The 23,460-nt window shown below is 38.5% G+C and overlaps 1 protein-coding gene across 4 annotated transcripts in view; it reads left to right on the top strand.

Annotated features, from left to right (window-relative positions):
• Positions 1-23,460, top strand: part of DCBLD1 (discoidin, CUB and LCCL domain containing 1) — a 69,036-nt gene that overhangs the window by 32,360 nt on the left and 13,216 nt on the right. For all 4 annotated transcript variants that reach the window (XM_049695515.1, XM_033418598.2, XM_004264682.3 and 1 more), the window contains 4 exons: positions 5,725-5,859; positions 7,207-7,258; positions 10,809-10,881; positions 21,395-21,528. In XM_049695515.1, the coding sequence (XP_049551472.1) occupies positions 5,725-5,859; positions 7,207-7,258; positions 10,809-10,881; positions 21,395-21,528 (394 nt within the window). The remainder of the gene's footprint in view (positions 1-5,724; positions 5,860-7,206; positions 7,259-10,808; positions 10,882-21,394; positions 21,529-23,460) is intronic.

Below are 23,460 nucleotides of genomic sequence, written 5' to 3'. Positions count from 1 at the left end.
CCAGATCTGGGCCGTGCCAGGTACCACTTCCCTGGCAGCTGGCTGATGGTGTGCCGAGTGGTTGGCTCTGCCAGTGGCTCTCCCAGGGAGCATCACTTCATCTCATTGGCATGTTCTTATCTGTCATGAGAAATTAAATGTGTGCTTAAGCTGGTGCTCGTAAGGCTAATGAAGGTTTTTAGGAGTTTTTTGTTGTTCAGTTTGATTTATGGCAGATCTGTCAAGACTTAAGTTTTTTATTTGCTCTCTGTTTTTCACCCCCGGTTATGGAGAGGGAGGGGTCTCTTTGATTTCCTTTAACAGCATGCATACCATTTTTTAAACACATCTTTTTCACAGATGAAACAATAACTTACTGTTGTCAGTTTCAAGATCAAAAGCATAGACCCATCTGTAATGACTTGGAACAGTTACTAAACAAAATATTACCTTGTAATGTCTGGAGACTTAGGCAGACAGGCCATGGAGAATGCAGCAGGAGGATAAATTGCTGCACAGATTGTCAGATTGCCAGAGAATCCAGAGGACTGGCTCCAGGCAGGCAGTTCATTCTTCCTTGTAGGACAGTTTGCTTTTATTCACACGTGGGAAGATAAAGGGTTTCCCTTCTCAGCTGCTCATGGAACAGGGGATGTGTTGAGAGGAACTGGCCTACTGTGCTCAAAGCAGGCAGCTCCTAGGGTTCCTGGCCCTTTATTCCTTTTGTCCAAGGAATCAGTCCATTGTCTGCTAGCTCTTGGTCTCATGTCTGGTGCCAAATGCCACATGCTATTCCATTTGGTGTCATTGATGGCTTTTCCCACAATCCAGGGTGACTCACTGCATTCCACAAAAGGTAGAGGATTTATTTTTTTGATTTTTCTGCCTACTTGATGAACTGCCTTTCTGCTGTCTCCCAATCTGGTGGGAATTTGAGACTACAAAGGTGGTACCTGCTTCCCAGACAAGGATAGAGGTGAGGAGGAACGTCATTGTTAGACAGCAAGTCCAAGTTCTGTGAAACACAGCACTGCCAGTTGTGAAGCAAACCTCTATGCAGACTGTGAGTCTTACTTTTAGGTCTGCTAGAGGTCTTCAGAACCACTCAAGAAGGTTTGGGGTTCAGTCTGACTGTGAATTGAAACAGGTTTACCAATCTAGGAACACTGCACAGGATGGCACATATAACCATGGTCAAAGCTAGAAGTCACCTCTGAGCTCTTACTTGGGTTTCCAATGGCATTGTGCATGTTCAAATACAGGTGTAGATCCTTTTGAAAAATTGGGACAGAGAGTACTAACAGTAAATATATCTTTGGGGCAGGTGTGGGTGGTGAAAGGCTTTCATAAGAAAAGATATCATCCTCCAGGGAGTCTGCTGAAAACTGAGAGCATTGCTTAGGACAGACTCCTTTCATGGTTTCCCATTAATTATTTTTCCCTCTCACTGCCACTCACATTTTTCTATTTTCATCTCTTTTTCCCTTTTAATTCTAGGAATGCAGTTATTAACTTCTAATCTGTGAAAAGGAATCTTTATCTGTCAGACCTCCAGACAGGCAATAATTTGGGTGTTTTGCCAAAGGTGATACCGCAGCCAACCCTCAGCTTCAGTTCCCCACCCTGGGCTACAGCTGCCTCCTGCTGTTGTGATGGCTGTGCCCTGATGAACCTGTCAAATAACTTTTAATGATGGCATTTGTATACACAGGGCATGCCCTGTCCCTGCTAGGGTTTAGTTACGTGTTTGCAGCACATCAATGAAAATGTGAGAGGGATGGTGCCTGTGGGGTAACGGTGATTAAAGTGTGTGTGTGTTCCCATTTTCTTTCTTTGAACTTCTTCCAGAAATGTTTACCTACCATGCCTACCATGACTTTGGGAGGATGCAACCAAGTTAGAGTTTTACTGTTTTTATGTGGTTTTGATCTAGGAAATTGTATGTATTGTACAACAACTTAGTGTAATGGCATACATTCTTATCTATTTGTGTAAAATATTTATAATTTTGCAACCTTTCCTTTCAACTGTTCCATAAAAATCTTTTAAAAAATTCCAGTTATTCAACCACGAGAAAGAAGAGCATCCTGTCATTTGCAGCAACATGGATGGACCTTGAGCACATTATGCTAAGTGAGATAAGCTAGGCAGAGAAAGACAAGTACTGTATGATCTCCACTTACATATGGAATCTAAAAAAGACAAGTTGGTAAAAACAAAGAATGAAATGGTGGTCACGAGGGGATGGAGGGTGGGAGAATAGGACACATGTTGTTTAAGGGTACAAACTTGCAATGAGTAACAAATAAGCCCTAGAGATTTAATGTACAGTATAGTGAATATAGACAACAATATTATAATCATCAAACAAGAGACTAGAAATTAATTATTCCAACCCCTAAGGAGAAATGATAATTATGTAATGTGATAGAGGTGCTAATTATCCCTACAATGACAATCATATTAAAATATATAAATGTATCAAATTAACATGTTGTATACCTTACATTATACATTATACAATATTATATTATATTATTATTATATTATATATATATTATACATTATACAATATGTATATTACAATATACATTATTACATGTTGTATACCTTAAATTATAGTGTCATATGTCAAATATATTTCAACTAAAGAAATTTCAAACAAGTTCTCACTGATTATCAATTTAGACTTTTCCTCACTGTTTTTGTTAGAACTCATTGGAATGCAAATAGAAGTTTAAGGAGAGATTGGTATGGTATCGTCATCATGATTTGGAGAAGAGTATATATGTTGTTATTTCTTCTTGGAAGAAATAAATATGATTAGAAAAATGTTCTGATTTATTAATAGCAACAAGTTACTAGTTATTTCATCTTTGTTCTTAAGTTTGCAAAGTAAGTATCTCACTTACCTGTGCAAAGAACAAATGAATTTGAAACTTATTTGAAACAAACTGAGAATCAGTTGCGTAAGTCAAGCACAGTAATCTGACTCACTTTAATTTTGCAAAAATGCTTATTCTACTTTATTATACAAAAATGGATTTAGTATTGCCTTCTTCCATGCTTGTGAGCACTCTTAAAGATCAAAAAATCCATATATCTACCACACTAATGATTTTCTTTTCCTTTCTTGCTTTTCCACACTTTTCTTGCTTCTTCATGCTATTTTGTAATGATAGGATTAAATATTTTATGTATCTTTATAATCATGTTTGGTTTTTAAAAACCAGCTGTTGCAAATAGAAGAACATTTAACTTCATTTTGATTCAAACAATATTTGGAAAGCTGTCACACGTACAAGGTGTTTGAGATAGTGACGGATATAGAAAAGTCCCTAACCCCATGGAACATTGTCTAAAAGGAAAACAGGCATTATTTATTTGTTTGTTTTAATGTATTTATTTATTTAACGAGTACTTAACACTTCATATCCTAGGTACCATTCTAAATAATTTGCAGGTATTAACTCATGTAAGTAATTGTATATGATGAGTGTTTCTAAAGAGAGAGATGATCCTTTTTATTTGGATTTCATTATAATTTAATAATAGGCAACAACTGAGATCTGGGGCATGTAAACACACAGCATTTCTCTCATTTTATCACATCTTCAGAACGTGACACCTGGACAGGACAGAAGAGAAATTTGATCCCTTATATCAGGAAAGGAAGGCTGAGTTGGGTTCACGATCTTCTGCATCTTTTAGCAGTTTGGTCCCTATGTTGGCTTTGGCTGGTGTGACTAGTTGTACTCACATTGACTTGGAGTGATCTTTTTCTTCCCTTAACCTGATGTTGTCATTGTTGTTCCATTGACTCTTTCTATACTGTTCAATTTTGGGAGAAGTTGATGAAGAATACCGCTCTTCAAAATTGACTTGCTAACCCCTATTTTTAGAGAAATTATCCTGTCTTGCATACTTGACTTTCAAGATGACACTTTACAAACTAAACTTCAACTTGAGTATTCTTAGGAGGGTCTTTTTTTTTTTAAGCTCCAAATCTAGTTTTGTCTTTTTAAAAAAATTTATTTATTATTTATTTTTGGCTGTGTTCGGTGTTCGTTTCTGTGCGAGGGCTTTCTCTAGTTGCGGCGAGCGGGGGCCACTCTTCATCGTGATGCGCAGGCCTCTCACTATCGCGGCCTCTCTTGTTGCAGAGCACAGGCTCCAGACGCACAGGCTCAGTAGTTGTGGCTCACGGGCCTAGTTGCTCCGTGGCATGTGGGATCTTTCCAGACCAGGGCTCGAACCCGTGTCCCCTGCACTGGCAGGCAGATTCTCAACCACTGCGCCACCAGGGAAGCCCTAATTTTGTCTTTTGAAAGTTCATAGAGCTTCCTATTGCTTTTCAAGCAACGTATTTTAGAAACAATATGTTATACTCTTTTTTTTTTTAACATCTTTATTGGGGTATAATTGCTTTACAATGGTGTGTTAGTTTCTGCTTTATAACGAAGTGAATCAGTTATACATATACATATGTTCCCATATCTCTTCCCTCTTGCGTCTCCCTATGTTATACTCTTAATTGTATAATTTATACTGTGGTATTTCAAAAGCCTTTAGACATTATTCTGCTTTCTTATAAACTTCATTTTACAAATCAAAATAAATTATATGAGTTAACCAGAAGTTGCTGTTAAGAGTGGTAAAGAAGAGAAAGAGAAGTGTGCAAAGTGCATGAGAATAAGATTTTTACCCTGTATTGGACAGTCTTTTAATTCTAGAACTTTCTTTTTCTTTACACTTTTTTAAAAAATTGAAGTATAGTTGATTTACAATGTTGTGTTAGTTTCAGGTGTACAGCAAAGTGGTTTAGTTATACATATATATATTTTTTTCAGATTCTTTTCCCTTATAGGTTATTACAAAATATTGAGTATAGTTCCCTGTGCTATAGAGTAGTGGAACTTTCTTGGCAAAAGGGAACTTGTGAGTTTCTTTGAGAAAATTTAGGAGAATATCATTTTTGTGATAACATTTTCTTTACTACCTGTCTTAGTCTCTCCAGTCTGCTGTAACAAAATATCACAGACCGGGTAACCTATGAACAACAGACATTTATTTCTTACAGTCTGGAGGCTGGGAAGTTCAAGATCATGGTGCCGGCAGATACGGTGTAGTGGATGGTGAGAGCCCCCTTCCTGGTTCATAGCCATCTCCCTGTGTCTGCACATGCTGGAAGGGGCAAGCAAGCTCACTGGGGCCTCCTTTATAAAGGCACTAATCCCATTCATGAGGGCTCTGCCCTTGTGAAACTAAGTACCTCCCAAAGGCCCCACCTCCTAATACTGTCACATTGGGCATTAGGATTTTAACATATGAATTTGGTTGGGACGCAAGCATTTAGACCATACTTTAAGCAAATTTAGGAGGTCCCTAGAATATCACTTTTGTTATAACATTTTCTTAACTAAATATTTTGATTTTTGTTTGTTAGTCGCTTTCTTATAAAAATTGGAACCTATCTCTTGTGTTGTTCACAATTAACTAGTTCCAAGCTATTTCTTATCTAGAATTGGCCACTTCCCCCATCTTGTTTCTCTGTATAATCAAGTTTACAATCAGTCACTAATTCTTAGTCTCAGTATGAAGCAAAATTTCAGTTGGGTAAAGATTATAATCTTATGTGTATGTGTTGTCTGGTAAAGTTGACATTTAAGGGAAAAAAAATGTATATACCAATTCTTTGTACTGGTCTAAATTTTGAAATGAGCTACAAGTGTGCTTTGTTTTTAGGTCCGTATTGTGGAAGCATGACTGTGCCCAAAGAACTCTTGCTGAACACCAGTGAAGTAACTGTTCGCTTTGAGAGTGGATCCCACATTTCTGGGCGGGGTTTTTTGCTAACGTATGCCAGCAGCGACCATCCAGGTATAGCAGAAGGACCAACATAAATCTGTAAACCTTTATCTGTCTAAGAATTCCTCTTGCTAGTCACCATCTCCGGACAGAACTGTGACCTCAGATCCAGAATTAAGATGTGAGGGAAGAGAGGAATGCAGTGTCTTTGTAAGTAGCTAGGTCTGAACTGAATACTTTCATAGCCCATGTTAGACTCATCCGCTGACTTATGTGGGAGAGGGTTGATCTCATTTTCCTAGAAATCATGGATTGTGTATCTTTGGGGCTACCCTCCTGACCCTCCTAAGGTCTGGCTGTTCTCTGGAGCTCTCCACCAACCCCTTTGTTAGCTTAGGGGACAAGCCTTTTAACCAGTGACACCCCCCCCACTCCATACACACCAGTGCACCAGCATGGGAGCATGAGAGTATGAGGAGGAGAAAGTCACTGTCACCAAGTGCCCTACCCATCCAGCTAGCGCGTGAGCGGGAGAGAAGGGGAGCATGAATATTGATGGGAAAGGAAAGCGTGGCCTCCCATCCAGGCCTCGAACTCCAGAGTAATTTCCATGCAGCCCAGGGTCTGCCAGGGCCACAGAGGTGCCCAGAGTTTCTGCTGTCAGGCCCCTGCTGCAGAAATACTCTGGGAAGGGGGTACCCCATTCATTTCTCACTCAGCCAATCAGATCTGAGCAATATCCTAGCAGGCCCCTGCATGGCCGGTGTTCAGCATACGTTTCTCCCTAAGAACTACTGAAATGATTAAGGAAAGAAAGAACTTCTGCAGCAAGTGTGGAATATTTTGGAAACTATACTAGGTCCATCTAAAAGCACCAAAATCCACAGTATCTTAGAGTTTCCATTGCTGAGTATTAGTTCAGTTCTATAAATTGCTCCAGAGAGCACGCTGCTTTTAAGTCCTTGGTCCTCATTGATCAAAGCTGATAGGCTCTTTGCTTTCTCACTAAACTCCTGGCCCTGTGGTCGCTCGATTGCCACTAGCTAAATTGTTAAATTAAGATGTTCCTGAACCTTCTCTGAACCACACTGGGCTCTTGAAATGGTTTTCCTCCTGCCAGGGGAGCTTATACACATGGCCTTTTGTAGGTATGTAGTGAATAGTAACTAACCAGGGTTGGGTTTTTTGTTGGAAATAGATTCTGTTGTCATTCACTGGATAAATACTGAAGAACCGTCATTGATGGTAGAAAGGAAAAATGAAGGGAACTGATGAAATCCTGGGGGTAGTGTGTCAGTTTTTATTTATTTTTAAACAGAAGAGTTCAGATAACTAGATAACGAATAAATACTTTTCAAAAACTGTTTCATTTTAAAAGAAATCTTTAGAGCTGATTGCAATTATCTTTATTTATGACAGATTTAATAACGTGTTTGGAACGAGCTAACCATTATTTGAAGACAGAATACAGGTAAATACAGTGTCCTAGCTGTGCTGCAGTCATTTGTTGCTCAATATTTTGTTTTCCTTGACATTAAACCAGATAAAGTACCTTACTTGTACTTAATTTAATTTTAAAAAATCATCTATGTTGTAACTAATTAGGAATATTTGAAATGGTTTCTTATACAGCAGAGATCAGCAAACTTTCTGTCAAAGTCCAGATAATAAATACTTTAGGTTTTGCAGGCCGTGCAGTCTCTTTTGCATCTGTTCATACAGTTTCTGTTGCCTTTGTAGTGCAGAAGCAGCCATAGACAGTATATATGTGAACGAATGAGCATGGCTGTGTTCCAAAAAAACTTTATTTCAAAAAAAAAAAAAGGCGCTGGCTGGATTTGGCCCATGGGTCACAGTTCGCTGACCCTTGAGTTCTACTCTAGTACCAATGAGCCAAAATGGAGTCTAGAGTGCATTTTTTTACCGGGCCAGCATTTGGGAGTGACTTTGTAATTCTGGAGGGGTTCATTTTATCTTTCCCACAAAATAGAGACCTACTGAGAATAGGAGATGAAAATTTTCATCCCAGCTTTACTTTAACTGGAAAAATGACTTAATCTCTTAGATGTACGTTTTCTCATCTGTAAAGTAAAAGTCGAGGGGGATTTCTCAGCCTTGGCACTGTTGATATTTTGGATTGGGTGATCTGCTGTTGTGTGCATTGTGGGCGTTTAGCAGCATCCCTGGCCTATATGAGCCAGGGATAAATGTCTGGAGACGATAAATGTCTCCAGACGTTTCCAAAGGTCTGCTGGTGGGCAGAAATCACCCCTAGTTGAGAACCACTGGTCTATAGGTCATTGTCAACAAAAACACTAACAACAACTCTAACTCATTAGAGTGTTTTCTTAGTACCACTGCAGCTCTCTGGAGTTAGCATATAGGTAGCTCACGTGAATGTTCCAGTACACCAACCAGGCAGGTTCTGTTTTACCCCAAACACAGAGGCACAAAGCAATTAAATAACCTGCTTAGGGCTACACAATAAATAAGAATACCCCAAAAGTCAAGCTTAAGTGTCCATGGTCCTATCCATCTGATACTCTAATAAATGAGATTCTTTTATAATGCAGAATCAACTCTAGTGTTTACTAATATGAAGGTCAGTTGAGAAAAGACAAAAATGAAAATGACCAGTAATTAAATGTTGCCCTCAAAGTTGCTGTTCATCCAATGCAGACATTCAGCAGCATTTTCTTTCCAGCCATACGTGTACAGTCCCAGTGGTGACAGGGCCTCTGGGCATCAATAGTCATTTCCTATCCTCTTAGAGAAAGGAATATATTCAGCCCTACGGTGTGATGTTATGGTGTCAGATCATCTAAGCTGTAGCCCAGCCTGTTTGTAGAGTTTAGTTAAAGATGAGGTGTGATGACTAGTACAGGGCCATATTCCTTCATCCATAATTGTGAAATGCAGAAAGCTTTAAAAGTCAAAGGATTTTTGTAACTCGTTTGGTGGCAGTACCTGATTAATGTGACCTTAAATTCATCTGACAGCAAAATTGGACTAAATTAAACATGAGGCTATTTTGTCTTTATGTATTTGACCTAATATGACTATCCATATATTTGATACAGAGATATTAATGTTTTGATTAATATTTGCAGACCTCAGTGGCGTCGTACATCATATACATTATTGGCACTGTTTTACTTTTCTAAAATCCCCCAAATTCTGAATTCTGAAATACATCTGGCTCTAAGGGCTAGGATAAGGAACTGTAAACCTGTAATAGGATTTCCGTTATTTCTGTTTCTTAATTCCTTGATTATTGCTGTAGTGCTGGATTCCACTAGGTCAATGGGGAAGAATTATGAACCATTTATTTGGGTAGTTTTGATAATTGGATTCTGTTACACATCTAATTTGCTAAGTCAGCAGGAGGAAACGGAGAGGAAATGAAATAAAAGCAACTGCTGTTTTGGAATCTGCTTGGGCTGGTACATTCTTCTTGAACAAACCAAGCAAACATTACTGTAATATGGTATATATAGAAACAAGGGCCTATGGCATTCATCTTTAAAGGTGTCAATGTTCACATAATGTTTTGAGTTTCCTTTTGCACGTTTTTTAGATGTTTGATTGTCTCTCATGGCCTATTGATATGTTGATGCTTGAAGGAACTACAGAAGAGGAAACTGAATTTAAGGGGGATTATATGCAATAGTCGGGGTCACATAGCTAGTTAGGTAGTAACAGAGCCTGGGTCAACACACCGTAAGCCACAGCCAACCATACCATATGCTATGACATGTTTCTGAAAAGTTTCTTGAAAAATGACTTAAGTAAATGAAATCCTAATTTTAAATATACCTCTTTTAGTCAAATTCATAGAAACAGAAAGTAGTTACTGGGGGCTGGAGGTTAGGGGAAATAGGGAAAGGTTGATAAAAGGGTATAAACTTTCAGCTATAGAGATGAATAAGGTCTGAGGATCTAATGTATAACATGGTGACTATAGCTGATAACACCATATCGTGTAATTGAAATTTGTTAAGAGAGTAGAACTTAAATATTCTCACCAAAAAATATATATATATATACATATGTGTGTGTGTGTGTGTGTGTATGAGGTGATGGCTGTGTTTAACTAGATGGGAGGAATTCTTTCAGTGTATATGTATATCAAATCATCATGATGTACACTTTAAATATTTTACAATTTTGTTTGTCACCTATACCCCAGTAAAGCTAAAAAAAATATACACCTTTTTTCTGATTGCAAAAGTAATTTATAACTAATGTGGACCATCCCTCTCCAGGCATTTAAACTTGACTAATTCAAATTGAGGTGTGCTGTAAGTATAAAATATACTGCAGATTTTGAAGACTTATTTTAAAAAAAAGACTGGCAATATCTTGATAATTTTTCTGTTCATTACATGTGGAAATGATACATTTTGAATATATTAGGTTAAACAAAATATATGAGTAATATTAATATTAATTTTGCCTGTTTCTTTTGATTTTTTTAATGTGGCTACTAGAATATTTAAATTAACATGTATGGCTTCCATTATGTTCCAATTGGGTAATGCTAGTAGAGTGAATCCAAATTTACAGAGTTAGTAACACAGAAAGTGATAGTTTCTCAAACTCCTACACTCAGAGAGAATCCAGAGATATTCTTCCTTGTTATCTTTTTATCCATAGAAAACATAAATTGTTATTTAAACATTTCTTTTCATAAAGACAGGATTATGCTATATATACTGTATTTAGAAACTTTACCTTTTTACTTAACATTTCTTAGACCCCTTAAAATCAATTAAGATGCTTTAGGGAAGCTCATTGTTTAATAGAGTTTATAATGAATTTTGATATAAAACAAATAATTGTGTAAAACTTGCCTTCAGATGATCATTTTAGATAAGTCTGTGTTTTCACAAATCAGGTTTCTGATGTGTCATTAGAGAAAGATATTCCTGCATGTTGTATAGAGGAGAGAAAATACTTTTAAGTATAATTTCACACTAAGTACGACCTAATAAAATATAAATTCTTTATTTTTTTTCCAGCAAGTTCTGCCCAGCTGGTTGTAGAGACATAGCAGGAGATATTTCTGGGAATGTGGTGCATGGATATAGAGATGTAAGTAATTGAGGGTAATTTTATGGCAGGGAGGAAATTAAAAAAGAGTTAGTGCTTGTTGCTCTGCCTAAATTCTTTACAAAGTAAAGTCAAATAAGATATAAAACTTTGTAGATAGATGCACAGTTCTCTTTTCTGAGAATAAATAAGTATAAAAACCAAGGTTATTCATGGCATTCATTCCTATTTTTAGCATTTCCAGTTAAGCATACTATAAATGAAATGGTAAACAAAACCCTTTATATTATTTATATTTATATTAATTATACCTAAGGGTATAATTCCATCCAATTTTTATAAGAGATCATCCTTTTGTTATAATTTATTTCTTTATTTTAATGCTCCAGTTGATTCATGTAATACAGCCAAGGACATGAACATTTTACATCACAGAATAGTGACATTATATCTAGGACCAGTGAAGCCATATGCCCTGCTCATATATATTATTCCCCTCCCTCCTTGCACTCCAATTTCTAATGCCTATTGAAACTCTCTGGGTGATATAAATTGTTCGCAGAAAAAAAAAATTCACAAGACATCATTTTTCTAAAGTATATATCTTATATCCAGATACACAATCCTTTATTTCTTACTATTTACAGATTTCTATCCTGGAAATCTGATACCTGATTTTTAAAAATTTGCTATTCAAAATAGTTGGGTTTATAGCTTACGGGAAGGGGCTTGAGTTATTAGAAATGTGAAAATCTATATAGTGATGGAACTTTTCTAAGAGTTCTTTATGCACGGGGAAAACATACATGTTCTAGGAGATTGATCACATATCTCCAGCAGGAGGAAAATAACTTGGCTTTAATTTTGCTTTCAGTACATCCTGATTCTGGAAGCAGCAGGTTTTGTGATTTTGCTCTTTGTTTCCTTTTTCTTGTGTTGTCTTAATTTACAAGATTGACACAGGATATTTACTTGGACTAGAAACTGAATCTTAAAATGATTTACACTACCTCAGTTTGAAAATATACTCGGCACAGGCTGAAGTCCTAGATGACTTCAGGAAATTAACCAAAAGAACTAAAAAGTTGAGGTATAGTCCCCCTAGCAATATAAAGTTTTAATTTATTATTTTCCTGTCCTGTGTAAGAAACTTAAGAATTATATGCAGAAAGAGAAATAGCATTGTTTCTTTCTTGCTTTATTTGTTGATCTCACCTCCTCTTGACAGAGCTCTCTTTTTCAGAGTAACAGGTTAATGGTTTCCTGGGTGGTAGGCCTCAGTACATGGTCTGGAAGTGCTAACAAACAGGTTTCCTATTTGACGCACTAACTGGTTTTACACCATTTGCTTCCAGTATGATTTCACCTGGAGGGAAAATTTGTATTTTGAAAACTAATCTCTTCAAAGAAGTCTGATTAGTGTCTTTTTTTGGTATATGTTGATACTGTGTGTATATTAGATATCTATTGCTACATGACTATTACCAAAAACTTAGAAGCTTGAAACAACACATATATTCTCTCTCATGTTCTGTGGGTCAGGAGTTTGAGCGTGGCCTGCTGAGTTTGAGTGAGGGACACTCACAAGGGGGTATCCAAGGGGACACAAGGGTGTCAGTGGGGCTGCAGTTTCATCTGAGGCTTGACTAGGAAGATATTTGTTTCTAAGCTCACATCGTGTTGGCAGCATTCAGTTACTGATGGGTTGTTGGATTGAGGACCTCAGTTTCTTCCTGGATTTTGGTGGGAGGCTGTCCTCAGCTTCTTACCATGTGGACCTCCCCAACATGGCTACTTGCTTTTTTTTTTCTTTCTCCCTCTGATTATTTTCTCTCTGCTGTCTGTGTACCATCTTTATTTTTTTTAATTTTATTGATGTATAGTTACTATATAATATTATATGTTACAGGTGTGCAATATAGTGACTCACAATTTTTTTAACATCTTTATTGGAGTATAATTGCTTTGCAGTGGTGTGTTAGTTTCTGCTTTATAACAAAGTGAATCAGTTATACATATACATATGTTCCCATATCTCTTCCCTCTTGAGCCTCCCTCCCTCCCACCCTCCGTATCCCACCCCTCTAGGTGGTCACAAACGACCAACCTGATCTCCCTGTGCTATGCGGCTGCTTCCCACTAGCTATCTATTTTACGTTTGGTAGTGTATATATGTCCATGACACTCTCTCACTTTGTCCCAGCTTACCCTTCCCACTCCCCATATCCTCGTGTCCATTCTCTAGTAGGTCTGTGTCTTTATTCCTGTCTTGCCCCTAGGTTCTTCATGACCATTTTTTTTTCTTAGATTCCATATATATGTGTTAGCATACAGTATTTGTTTTTCTCTTTCTGACTTACTTCACTCTGTATGACAGACACCAAGTACCTCCACCTCACTACAAATAACTCAATTTCGTTTCTTTTTATGGCTGAGTAATATTCCATTGTATATATGTGCCATGTCTTCTTTATGGCTTAGGTAGCTTCCATGTCCTGGCTGTTGTAAATAGTGCTGCAGTGAACATTGTGGTACATGACTGTTTTGGAGTTATGGTTTTCTCAGGGTATATGCCCAGTAGTGGGATTACTGGGTGGTATGGTAGTTCTATTTTTAGTTTTTGAAGGAATACTGTTCTCCATAGTGGCTGTATCAATTTACATTCCCACCAACAGGGCAAGAGGGTTCCCTTTTCTCCACACCCTCTCTAGCATTTATTGTTTGTAGATTTTTTGATGATGCCCATTATGACTGGTGTGAGGTGATACCTCATTGTAGTTTTGATTTGCATTTCTCTAATGATTAGTGATGTTGAGCAGCTTTTCATATGCTTCTTGGCCATCTGTATGTCTTCTTTGGAGAAATGTCTGTTTAGGTCTTCTGCCCATTTTTGGATTGGGTTGTTTGTTTTTTTGATATTCAGCTGCATGAGCTGCTTGTAAATTTTGGAGATTAATCCGTTGTCAGTTGCTTCATTTGCAAATATTTTCTCCCATTCTGAGGGTTGTCTTTTTGTCTTGTTTATGGTTTCCTTTGTTGTGCAAAAGCTTTTAAGTTTCATTACATCCCATTTGTTGATTTTTGTTTTTATTTCCCTTTCTCTAGGAGGTGGGTCCAAAGGACCTTTCTGTGATTTATGTCATAGAGTGTTCTGCCTATGTTTTCCTCTAAGAGTTTTATAGTATCTGGCCTTACAATAGGTCTGTAATCCATTTTGAGCTTATTTTTGTGTATGCTGTTAGGGATTGTTCTAATTTCATTCTTTTACATGTACCTGTCCAGTTTTCCCAGCACCACTTACTGAAGAGGCTGTCTTTTCCCCTTTGTGTATTCTTGCCTCTTTTATCAAAGATAAGGTGACCATGGGTGCGCGGGTTTATCTCTGGGCTTTCTATCCGGTCCCACTGATCTATATTTCTGTTTTCTGGGCCAGTACCATACTGTCTTGATTACTGTAGCTTTGTAGTATAGTCTGAAGTCAGGAAGCCGGATTCCATTTTATTTTCTCAAGATTGCTTTGGCTATTCAGGGTCCTTTGTATTTCCATACAAATTGTGAAATTTTTTGTTCTAGCTCTGTGAAAAATGCCAGTGGTAGTTTGATAGGGATTGCATTGAATCTGTACATTGGTTTGGGTAGTATAGTCATTTTCACAATGTTGATACTTCCAATCCAAGAACATGGTATATCTCTCCATCTGTTGGTATCATCTTTAATTTCTTTCATCGGTGTCTTATAGTTTTCTGCATACAGGTCTTTTGTCTCCTTAGGTAGGTTTATTCCTCGGTATTTTATTCTTTTTCTTGCATTGGTAAATGGGAGTGTTTCCTTAATTTCTTTTTCAGATTTTTCATCATTATTGTATAGGAATTCGAGAGATTTCTGTGCATTAATTTTGTATCCTGCTACTTTATCAAATTCATTGATTAGCTCTAGTATTTTTCTGGTAGAGTCTTTAGGATTCTCTATGTATAGTATATCATCTGCAAAGAGTGACAGCTTTATTTCTTCTTTTCCAATTGGATTCCCTTTATTTCTTTTTCTTCTCTGATTACTGTGGCTAAAACTCCCAAAACTATGTTGAATAATAGTGGTGAGAGTGGTCAACCTTGTCTTGTTCCTGATCTTAGTGGAAATGGTTTCAGTTTTTCACCATTGAGAACAGTGTTGGCTGTGGGTTTGTCATATATGGCCTTTATTATGCTGAGGTAAGTTCCCTCTATGCCTACTTTCTGCATGGTTTTTATCATAAATGGGTGTTGAATTTTGTCAAAAGCTTTTTCTGCATCTATTGAGATGATCATATGGTTTTTATCCTTCAGTTTGTTAGTATGGTGTATCACATTGACTGATTTGCATATATTGAAGAATCCTTGCAATCCTGGGTTAAAACCCAATTGAGCATGGTGTATAATCCTTTTCATGTGCTGTTGGATTCTGTTTGCTAGTATTCTGTTGAGGATTTTTGCATCTGTGTTCATCAGTGATATTGGCCTGTAGTTTTCTTTCTTTGTGACATCTCTGTCTGGTTTTATTATCAGGGTGATGGTGGCTTTGTAGAATGAGTTTGGGAGTGTTCCTCCCTCTGCTATATTTTGGAAGAGTTTGAGGATAGGTGTTAGCTCTTCTCTAAATGTTTGATAGAATTCGTGTGTGAAGCCATCTGGTCCTGGGGTTTTATTTGTTGGAAGACTTTTAATCACAGTTTCAATTTCATTGCTTGTGATTGGTCTGTTTATATTTTCTGTTTCTTCCTGGTTCAGGCTTGGAAGGTTGTGCTTTTCTAAGAATTTTTCCATTTCTTCCAGGTTGTCCATTTTATTGGCATATAGTTTCTTGTAGTAATCTCTCATGATCCCTTGTATTTCTGTAGTGTCAGTTGTTACTTCTCCTTTTTGATTTCTAATTCTATTGATTTGAGTCTTCTCCCTTTTTTTCTTGATGAGTCTAGCTAATGGGTGATCAATTTTGTTTATCTTCTCAAAGAACCAGCTTTTAGTCTTACTGATCTTTGCTATTGTTTCCTTCATTTCTTTTTCATTTATTTCTGATCTGATCTTTATGATTTCTTTCCTTCTGATAACTTTGGGATTTTTTGTTCTTCTTTCTCTAATTGCTTTAGGTGTAAGGTTAGGTTGTTTATTTGAGATGTTCCTTGTTTCTTGAGGTAGGATTGTATTGCTATAAACTTCCCCCTTAGAACTGTTTTTGCTGCATCCCATAGGTTTTGGGCCGTCATGTTTTCATTGTCATTTGTTTCTAGGTATTTTTTGATTTCCTCTTTGATTTCTTCAGTGATCTCTTGGTTATTTAGTAGCATATTGTTTAGCCTGCATGTGTTTGTATGTTTTACAGTTTTTTTCCTGAAATTGATATCTAGTCTCATAGCGTTGTGGTTGGAAAAGATACTTGATACGATTTCAATTTTCTTAAATTTACCATGGCTTGATTTGTGACCGACCCAAGGTATGATCTGTCCTGGAGAATGTTCCATGAGCACTTGAAAAGAAAGTATATTCTGCTGTTTTTGGATGGAATGTCCTATAAATATCAAATAAGTCCATCTTGTTTAATGTATCATTTAAAGCTTGTGTTTCCTTATTTTTTTCATTTGATCTGTCCATTGGTGAAAGTGGGGTGTTAAAGTCCCCTACTATGATTGTGTTAATGTCGATTTCCTATTTTATGGCTGTTAGCATTTGCCTTATGTATTGAGGTGCTCCTATGTTGCATGCATAAATATTTACAATTGTTATATCTTCTTCTTGGATTGATCCCTTGATCATTATGTAGTGTCCTTCTTTGTCTCTTGTAATAGTCTTTATTTTAAAGTCTATTTTGTCTGATATGAGAATTGTTACTCCAGCTTTCTTTTGATTTCCATTTGCATGGAATATCTTTTTCCATCCCCTCACTTTCAGTCTGTATGTGTCCCTAGGTCTGAAGTGGGTCTCTTGTAGACAGCATATATATGGGTCTTGTTTTTGTATCCATTCAGCCAGTCTATGTCTTTTGGTTGGAGCATTTAATCCATTTCCATTTAAGGTAATTATTGATATGTATGTTCCTATTACCATTTTCTTAATTGTTTTGTGTTTGTTATTGTAGGTCTTTTCCTCCTCTTGTGTTTCCTGTCTAGAGAAGTTCCTTTAGCATTTGTTGTAAAACTGGTTTGGTGGTGCTGAATTCTTTTAACTTTTGCTTGTCTGTGAAGGTTTTAATTTCTTCATCAAATCTGAATGAGATCCTTGCTGGGTAATCTTGGTTGTAGGTTTTTCCCTTTCATCACCTTAAATATGTCCAGCCACTCCCTTCTGGCTTGCAGAGTTTCTGCTGAAAGATCAGCTGTTAACCTTATGGGGATTCCCTTGTATGTTATTTGTTGCTTTTCCCTTGCTGCTTTTAGTATTTTTTCTTTGAATTTAATTTTTGATAGTTTGATTAATATGTGTCTTGTTGTGTTTCCCCTTGGATTTATCCTGTATGGGACTCTCTGCTTCCTGGACTTGATTGTCTATTTCCTTTCCCATGTTAGGGAAGTTTTCAACTATAATCTCTTCAAATATTTCTCAGTCCCTTTCTTTTCTCGTCTTCTTCTGGCACCCCTATAATTCAAATATTGGTGCGTTTAATGTTGTCCCAGAGGTCTCTGAGACTGTCCTCAGTTCTTTTCATTCTTTTTTCTTTATTCTGCTCTGCAGTAGTTATTTCCACTATTTTATCTTCCAGGTCACTTATCCGTTCTTCTGCCTCAGTTATTCTGCTATTGATCCCATCTAGAGTATTTTTCATTTCATTTATTGTGTTGTTCATCATTGATTGTTTGCTCTTTAGTTCTTCTAGGTCCTTGTTATATGGTTCTTGTATTTTCTCCATTCTGTTTCCAAGATTTTGGATCATCTTTACTATCATTATTCTGAATTCTTTTTCAGGTAGACTGCCTATTTCCTCTTCATTTGTTAGGTCTGGTGGGTTTTTACCTTGCTCCTTCATCTGCTGGGTATTTCTCTGTCTTCTCATTTTACTTACCTTACTGTGTTTGGGGTCTCCTTTTCCCAATGGGTCTTCCTAGTTCCCATTGTTTTTGGTGTCTGCCCCCAGTGGGTAAGGTTGGTTCAGTGGGTTGTGTAGGCTTCCTGTTGGAGGGGACTAGTGCCTGTGTTGTGGTGGATGAGGCTGGATCTTGTCTTTCTGGTGGGCAGGTCCACATCTGGTCGTGTGTTTTGGGGTGTCTATGGACTTATTATGATTTTAGGCAGCCTCTCTGCTAATGGGTGGCGTTGTGTTCCTGTCTTGCTAGTTGTTCGGCCTGGGGTGTCCAGCACTGTTGCTTGCTGGTCCTTGAGTGGAGCTGGGTCTTAGCGTTGAGATGGAGCTCTCTGTGACAGCTTTTGCTGTTTGATATTACAAGGGGCAGGGAGAGTGGTTTGTCCAGGCTAAAATCCAGCTGGAGGAGGTCATGGAGAGGACATACTGGTTGGATGGAGACGTGGACCCAGGCAATTCAGCAGCTCAACTATCAGGTTAGCGGAGGCACCTTCCACCTAAAATGTTTATATTACATTTTAATACTTTGTCAGTACTTTTTCGTAGAAGTTGATTTTTCCTAAAGGAAGACTTGAGAAAATACTGCAGTTCTGGGATGATTCGATAACTGCTTTGAGAGTTAAGTCTTGCTGATCTGCTTGGCCATCTTTGTGGCTCAGTGAACTTCAGGGATGCTTAGTTCCATCAACCTTCAAGTTCATGAGTCTTGCATGTGTTCTCCTCAACTGTCCATTGCATTCCCTTCCCTGAAGAATTACATTTAAATTATTTTGTTTGTTTAAGGTAATCACTAATTAACATAGGCTTTCCTATATTTACATTTCGGTGAGGTTTAGACCTCAAAATAGCTAGAAAATAAAATATAAATCTGCTGTTCAAAAGGAAATTTTTAAAAAGCAGGTTCAGTAAGTGTGAATTTTAAAAATTGATACCAAAAAATCCCCAACTTTAGAAAACATCAATTTTATTTAAGTTAGTGGGCGAGCAAGTGATTTCTTTTAAGGAAATAACTCAGGAAAGGGCTGCTAATTTTATTATAATAATATGATAGCCAGATCTGGTGGTTATTCTCTTAGGGATGTATCCTATGGCCTGCATTTAATATTATGAAAAAATATTAAATAAATATGTGTAATTTAACATGCAATAATGCAATGAAATAAACTCCATAAAAGGGGCACATACCACTGGGTTCCCTCAATGCTGGGGACTGTGGGAAATGAGAATATCTGTTGGGCAATGAAGCTGATAGGTCGTGTTGCTTGTTGGCCTGTGAATCTGTCCTTGTTACCAAGGAGGCCCCTTGTACATGCCAAGTCCAGTGAGAGCTCTACACACAGGGCAGGGATGCTGGGATGAAGACCATCCCATCCCCAGACTGAATTCCAAGGAAGCCAGGTGATCCTAGGGACAAGGGAGTAGCTGCCCAGCCGACCACTTTGTTTTTCATTTGGGGCTGAGAGAGGGAGGCAGACCTGCATGGACCCTATAAGAGGTACACAGGGTGCCCTTTAGAATCACAAGGTGATTCTAGACATCACCCAGTCCAGCCGTTTCATTGTGAAGATGAATTGGGAAGCCGGGTCCAGAGCAGGGAGGTGACTTAAGCGCACCTGGTAGAGTTAGAGGCAGAGTCAGCATGATGCGCTAAATTGCTGAATTTAAATCCAGCACTTTTACAGCTAGCTCCTCTATTTTGTACCCTAAGAGTCTAAAACAGTAATAAGAAACCTTTTTAAGAAAATTCAGAAAAAATGAAAATGGAAGCTGTCTCTTTAAAGAGTACTATCTTTCTCTTCTAATTCTTCTTTTTTTCCCAAAAAATCAAGAAGGGTAGTATCTGCATCAGTTTCAGCATTCTCATATTTCTTCTCTGTCATGAAATCCTCCCCCTTTTTTCACTATGATAGCAGTCATTGCAAAACTGACTCCTTTTGCCAAATCTAATCTAGTTTGGGAAGTATGAGCTCTCTACGTTAAAGATCACAAAAGCTCTCAATTTTATTGCAACCACATTAGTTGCAAAATACAGTTGGTCTCACTGGCCCTCCTAATATTGTAACCTAAATCTAAGGAAAACTTTCCACTGCAATAAGGTAAACAGTGTTGTCATTAACACAGAGAAACTCCGAAGTTCAGTTACTGAAACACAATTTCATGAGCTGCTTTTCTCTTTTCGGCACTAGCCATTGCAGAGAAGCAGGGCATTGCTAAAATTTATTTAGGAAAAGATCCTCTCGGCCCCTCAGTCCTGGGCTAAATACCTAATCACCCTCCCCCATGGGTCTGTGCTCGAGGAGGACATACGGGCCTGGGCACCCCGTGGAACAGTTCCACTTCTTCCTGCAGTCCCACTTTCAACCACAGGATCCCCGGCTAATCAGAGCCTGCCAGGTACCCCCGCTGGGTTTGTCACACCAGCCAGCAGCCTTGGAGGGCTGAGCAGGTGCCAGCTGTTTGACCCTCTCAGAGGAGATTCAGAAATTGAGATGGAGGCCTTGGGCCCTGGGTTGCTCGTCATCACTCTGAGAACTTCATGAAGTTCTCTGTTTTATTCAGTGTTCTGTGGCTGACACTACCATTTTGGTTTTGATGCCTTGTTAAATCTGATTTTAAAATGAAGCTATGGGGCTTCCCTGGTGGCGCAGTGGTTGAGAGTCCGCCTGCCGATGCAGGGGACACGGGTTCGTGCCCCGGTCCGGGAAGATCCCACATGCTGTGGAGCGGCTGGGCCCGTGAGCCATGGCCGCTGAGCCTGTGCTTCCGGAGCCTGTGCTCCGCAACGGGAGAGGCCACAACAGTGAGAGGCCCGCGTACCACAAAAAAAAAAAAAAAAAAAAATGAAGCTATGATATGGAAGGTTCACCTTTTCAAATGATCCTCAGTATGTATATTTAGTAAAGCGAATGTAAGAAACTAATGTTACCTATTCTTGCTGAACAAGTCACCCCAAAACCTAGTGGCTTAGAATGACAGCCATGTTCTTTGCTGATGAGTTTGTGGGTCGGCAGTGTGGGCTGGTTGGTTCTTAAGCTTCCTTTACCTAGAATTACGCCTGCAGCTGCAGTCGTGTGGCAGGTCATCTGGGGTGGGAGTCTCAGGTGGCCTCATTGACATGTGTGGCAGTTTGCCGGGCCACGTTACCTGCAGCAGAACAAAGCAAGCGCCAGGGCCCAGTTCAGAGTCGGTGTGGGAGGTGACCACACCCCCAGGAGGCGTTATTCACTGGGGAGCCATGAATACTGTGAATTATCTCCCTTCCTTCCTCCCTAGTGGAAGGGTTCCCAGGTTCATCAGCATAAATAGAATGACTCTGATGTCACTCTGAGATAGTTAGCCAATAATTTTTTCCACCCCCTTCTACTTTTTATTTAAATGAATTATAATTTAGCCATGTCAGGGGTCAACTAGGGATCCTGAGCACAAGTTGTAACAAAATGTAGAAGCTCCCGCTGTATTTTAGATGTATTGTTGAGCCATTTGTAAGTGAGATGTTGCTGTGTTTCAGACCTCTTTACTCTGCAAAGCCGCCATCCATGCAGGAGTAATTGCAGATGAAGTGGGCGGTCAGATTGGCGTGCTTCTGCGCAGAGGCATGAGTCGATACGAAGGGATCCTGGCCAATGGTGTGCTCTCAAGGCAGTAAGTACTTTGCCTTTTGTTCCCAGTGGAAGGTAACCCCGCAGGCACAAGTCATCAGCTCACAGTCTGGAAAGGGCTGCAGGCGTGTGATACCAAGGGCATGTCAACTGGGTCTTAGAGCAGCATTTATGCTGTCAGTGTGGAAGACAAATGCAGCAATAAAAAAGCTCACCGACAAGTAAGTTAGAATGGCACACATCTGAAGCCCCAGGACAGAGGAGCATTCTACTCTCAGGTGCTCCAGGGGGAGGGGATAAAGCTTATTCCTCTCTAGTATTTCCTGATTCTGTAAATTACTGATCATCACCAATATCACCAAAGATACTGAAGGAGATAAGGGACTGACATAAACCCAGCAGAACCACTGAACTCCCTAGAGGATCCCTAGAGACAGTCTCTTAAGGATGAATAATAGTTGGGAAGTGAATAAAAGATGGTTTTTTTTTTTTTTAACATTGTTAACTTCTCTATTCCGTGTTATCCTCTGATCTTTTAGCTTCATAAGAAAAAAGTATGTCAATTGCTTTAAACACTTCAACCTCAGCTTTTAATGATTTCAGGTTTCCTCAGCTTCTAGAGTGGAAAACTAGAGCTGTTTGAACTAAAATAGGCCAGCCTTGTGATCCAGCTGTCCACCAGTATAAACAGGCAGCTCGGAGTGGTCCAGAGGGACACTCGCTTTGGAATGGCTGGCTGCCTAGTGAGGGAACAGTGCTCCTTGAGCCACTGTACAGTGTCCTTGGGGATTGGTTCCAGGACCCCCGTGGATACTAAAATCCACGCGTGCTCAAGTCCCTTATATAAAATGGCATAATCTTTACATATAACTATGCACATCCTCCCATGTACTTTAAGTCATCTCTAGATTATTTATACCTAATACAATTAAATGCTATGTAAATAGTTGTAAATACAATGTAAATGTTGTGTAAATAGGTGCCAGCATGTGGCAAATTCCAGTTTTACTTCTTGGAATTTTCTGGAATTTTTTTTTTTTCTGAATATTTTCACTCTGTGGTTGGTAGAATCTGGGGATGCAGAATCTGCAGATACGGCTGACATATGCACATGTATGTATACACACATGTACTATTTCCATAAATAAAATTTTAAAATATATATACATGTATTATATATACTTACATATATGCACACACATATGTATATACATTTTTAAATTTTTTATTTTATTTTTGGTTGCATTGCGTCTTTGTTGCTGCGTGCCGTCTTTCTCTAGTTGCAGCGAGCAGGGGCTACTCTTTGTTGTGGTGCACGGGCTTCTCACTGCAGTGGCTTCTCTTGTTGCAGAGCATGGGTTCTAGGCGCGTGGGCTTCAGTAGTGTGGCACACGGGCTCAGTAGCTGTGGCGCGCAGGCTCCGGAGTTGTGGCGCACGGGCTTAGTTGCTCCACGGCATGTGGGATCTTCCTGGACCAGGGCTCGAACCTGTGTATTCTTAACCACTGCATACCAGGGAAGCCCTACATTTTTTTCACTTATGTACTTGCCTGAAACTCTTTGGGACATTAAAATTTATATCCTGATTTATATATTTATATCCTGATTTATAGTAAGAATGATTGCTTATGCACAGTAAGCTTTAAATGTCTGCTTGACTTTGAGGATGTTTCTTTTTTTTTTTTTAATTTTATTGGAGTATAGTTGATTTACAATGTCGTGTTAGTTTCAGGTCTACAGCAAAGTGATTCAGTTATACATATAGTCATTCTTTTTTAGATACTTTTCTCATATAGGTTATCACAGAATAGAGTTCCCTGTGTTATACAGTAGGTCCTTGTTGGTTATCTATCTTATGTATAGTAGTGTGTGTATGTTCATCCCAAGCTTCTGAATTATCCCTGCCCCCCAAGTTTCCCCTTTGTAACCATAAGTTTGTTTCAGATATCTGTAAGTTTGTTTCTGTTTTGTAAAT

The sequence above is a fragment of the Orcinus orca genome, chromosome 12 (assembly GCF_937001465.1).
Source record: "Orcinus orca chromosome 12, mOrcOrc1.1, whole genome shotgun sequence".
Classification (NCBI taxonomy): domain Eukaryota; kingdom Metazoa; phylum Chordata; class Mammalia; order Artiodactyla; family Delphinidae; genus Orcinus; species Orcinus orca.
Note: the sequence above shows the minus strand (reverse complement) of the source record. Positions and strands in the feature narration are given on the sequence as shown.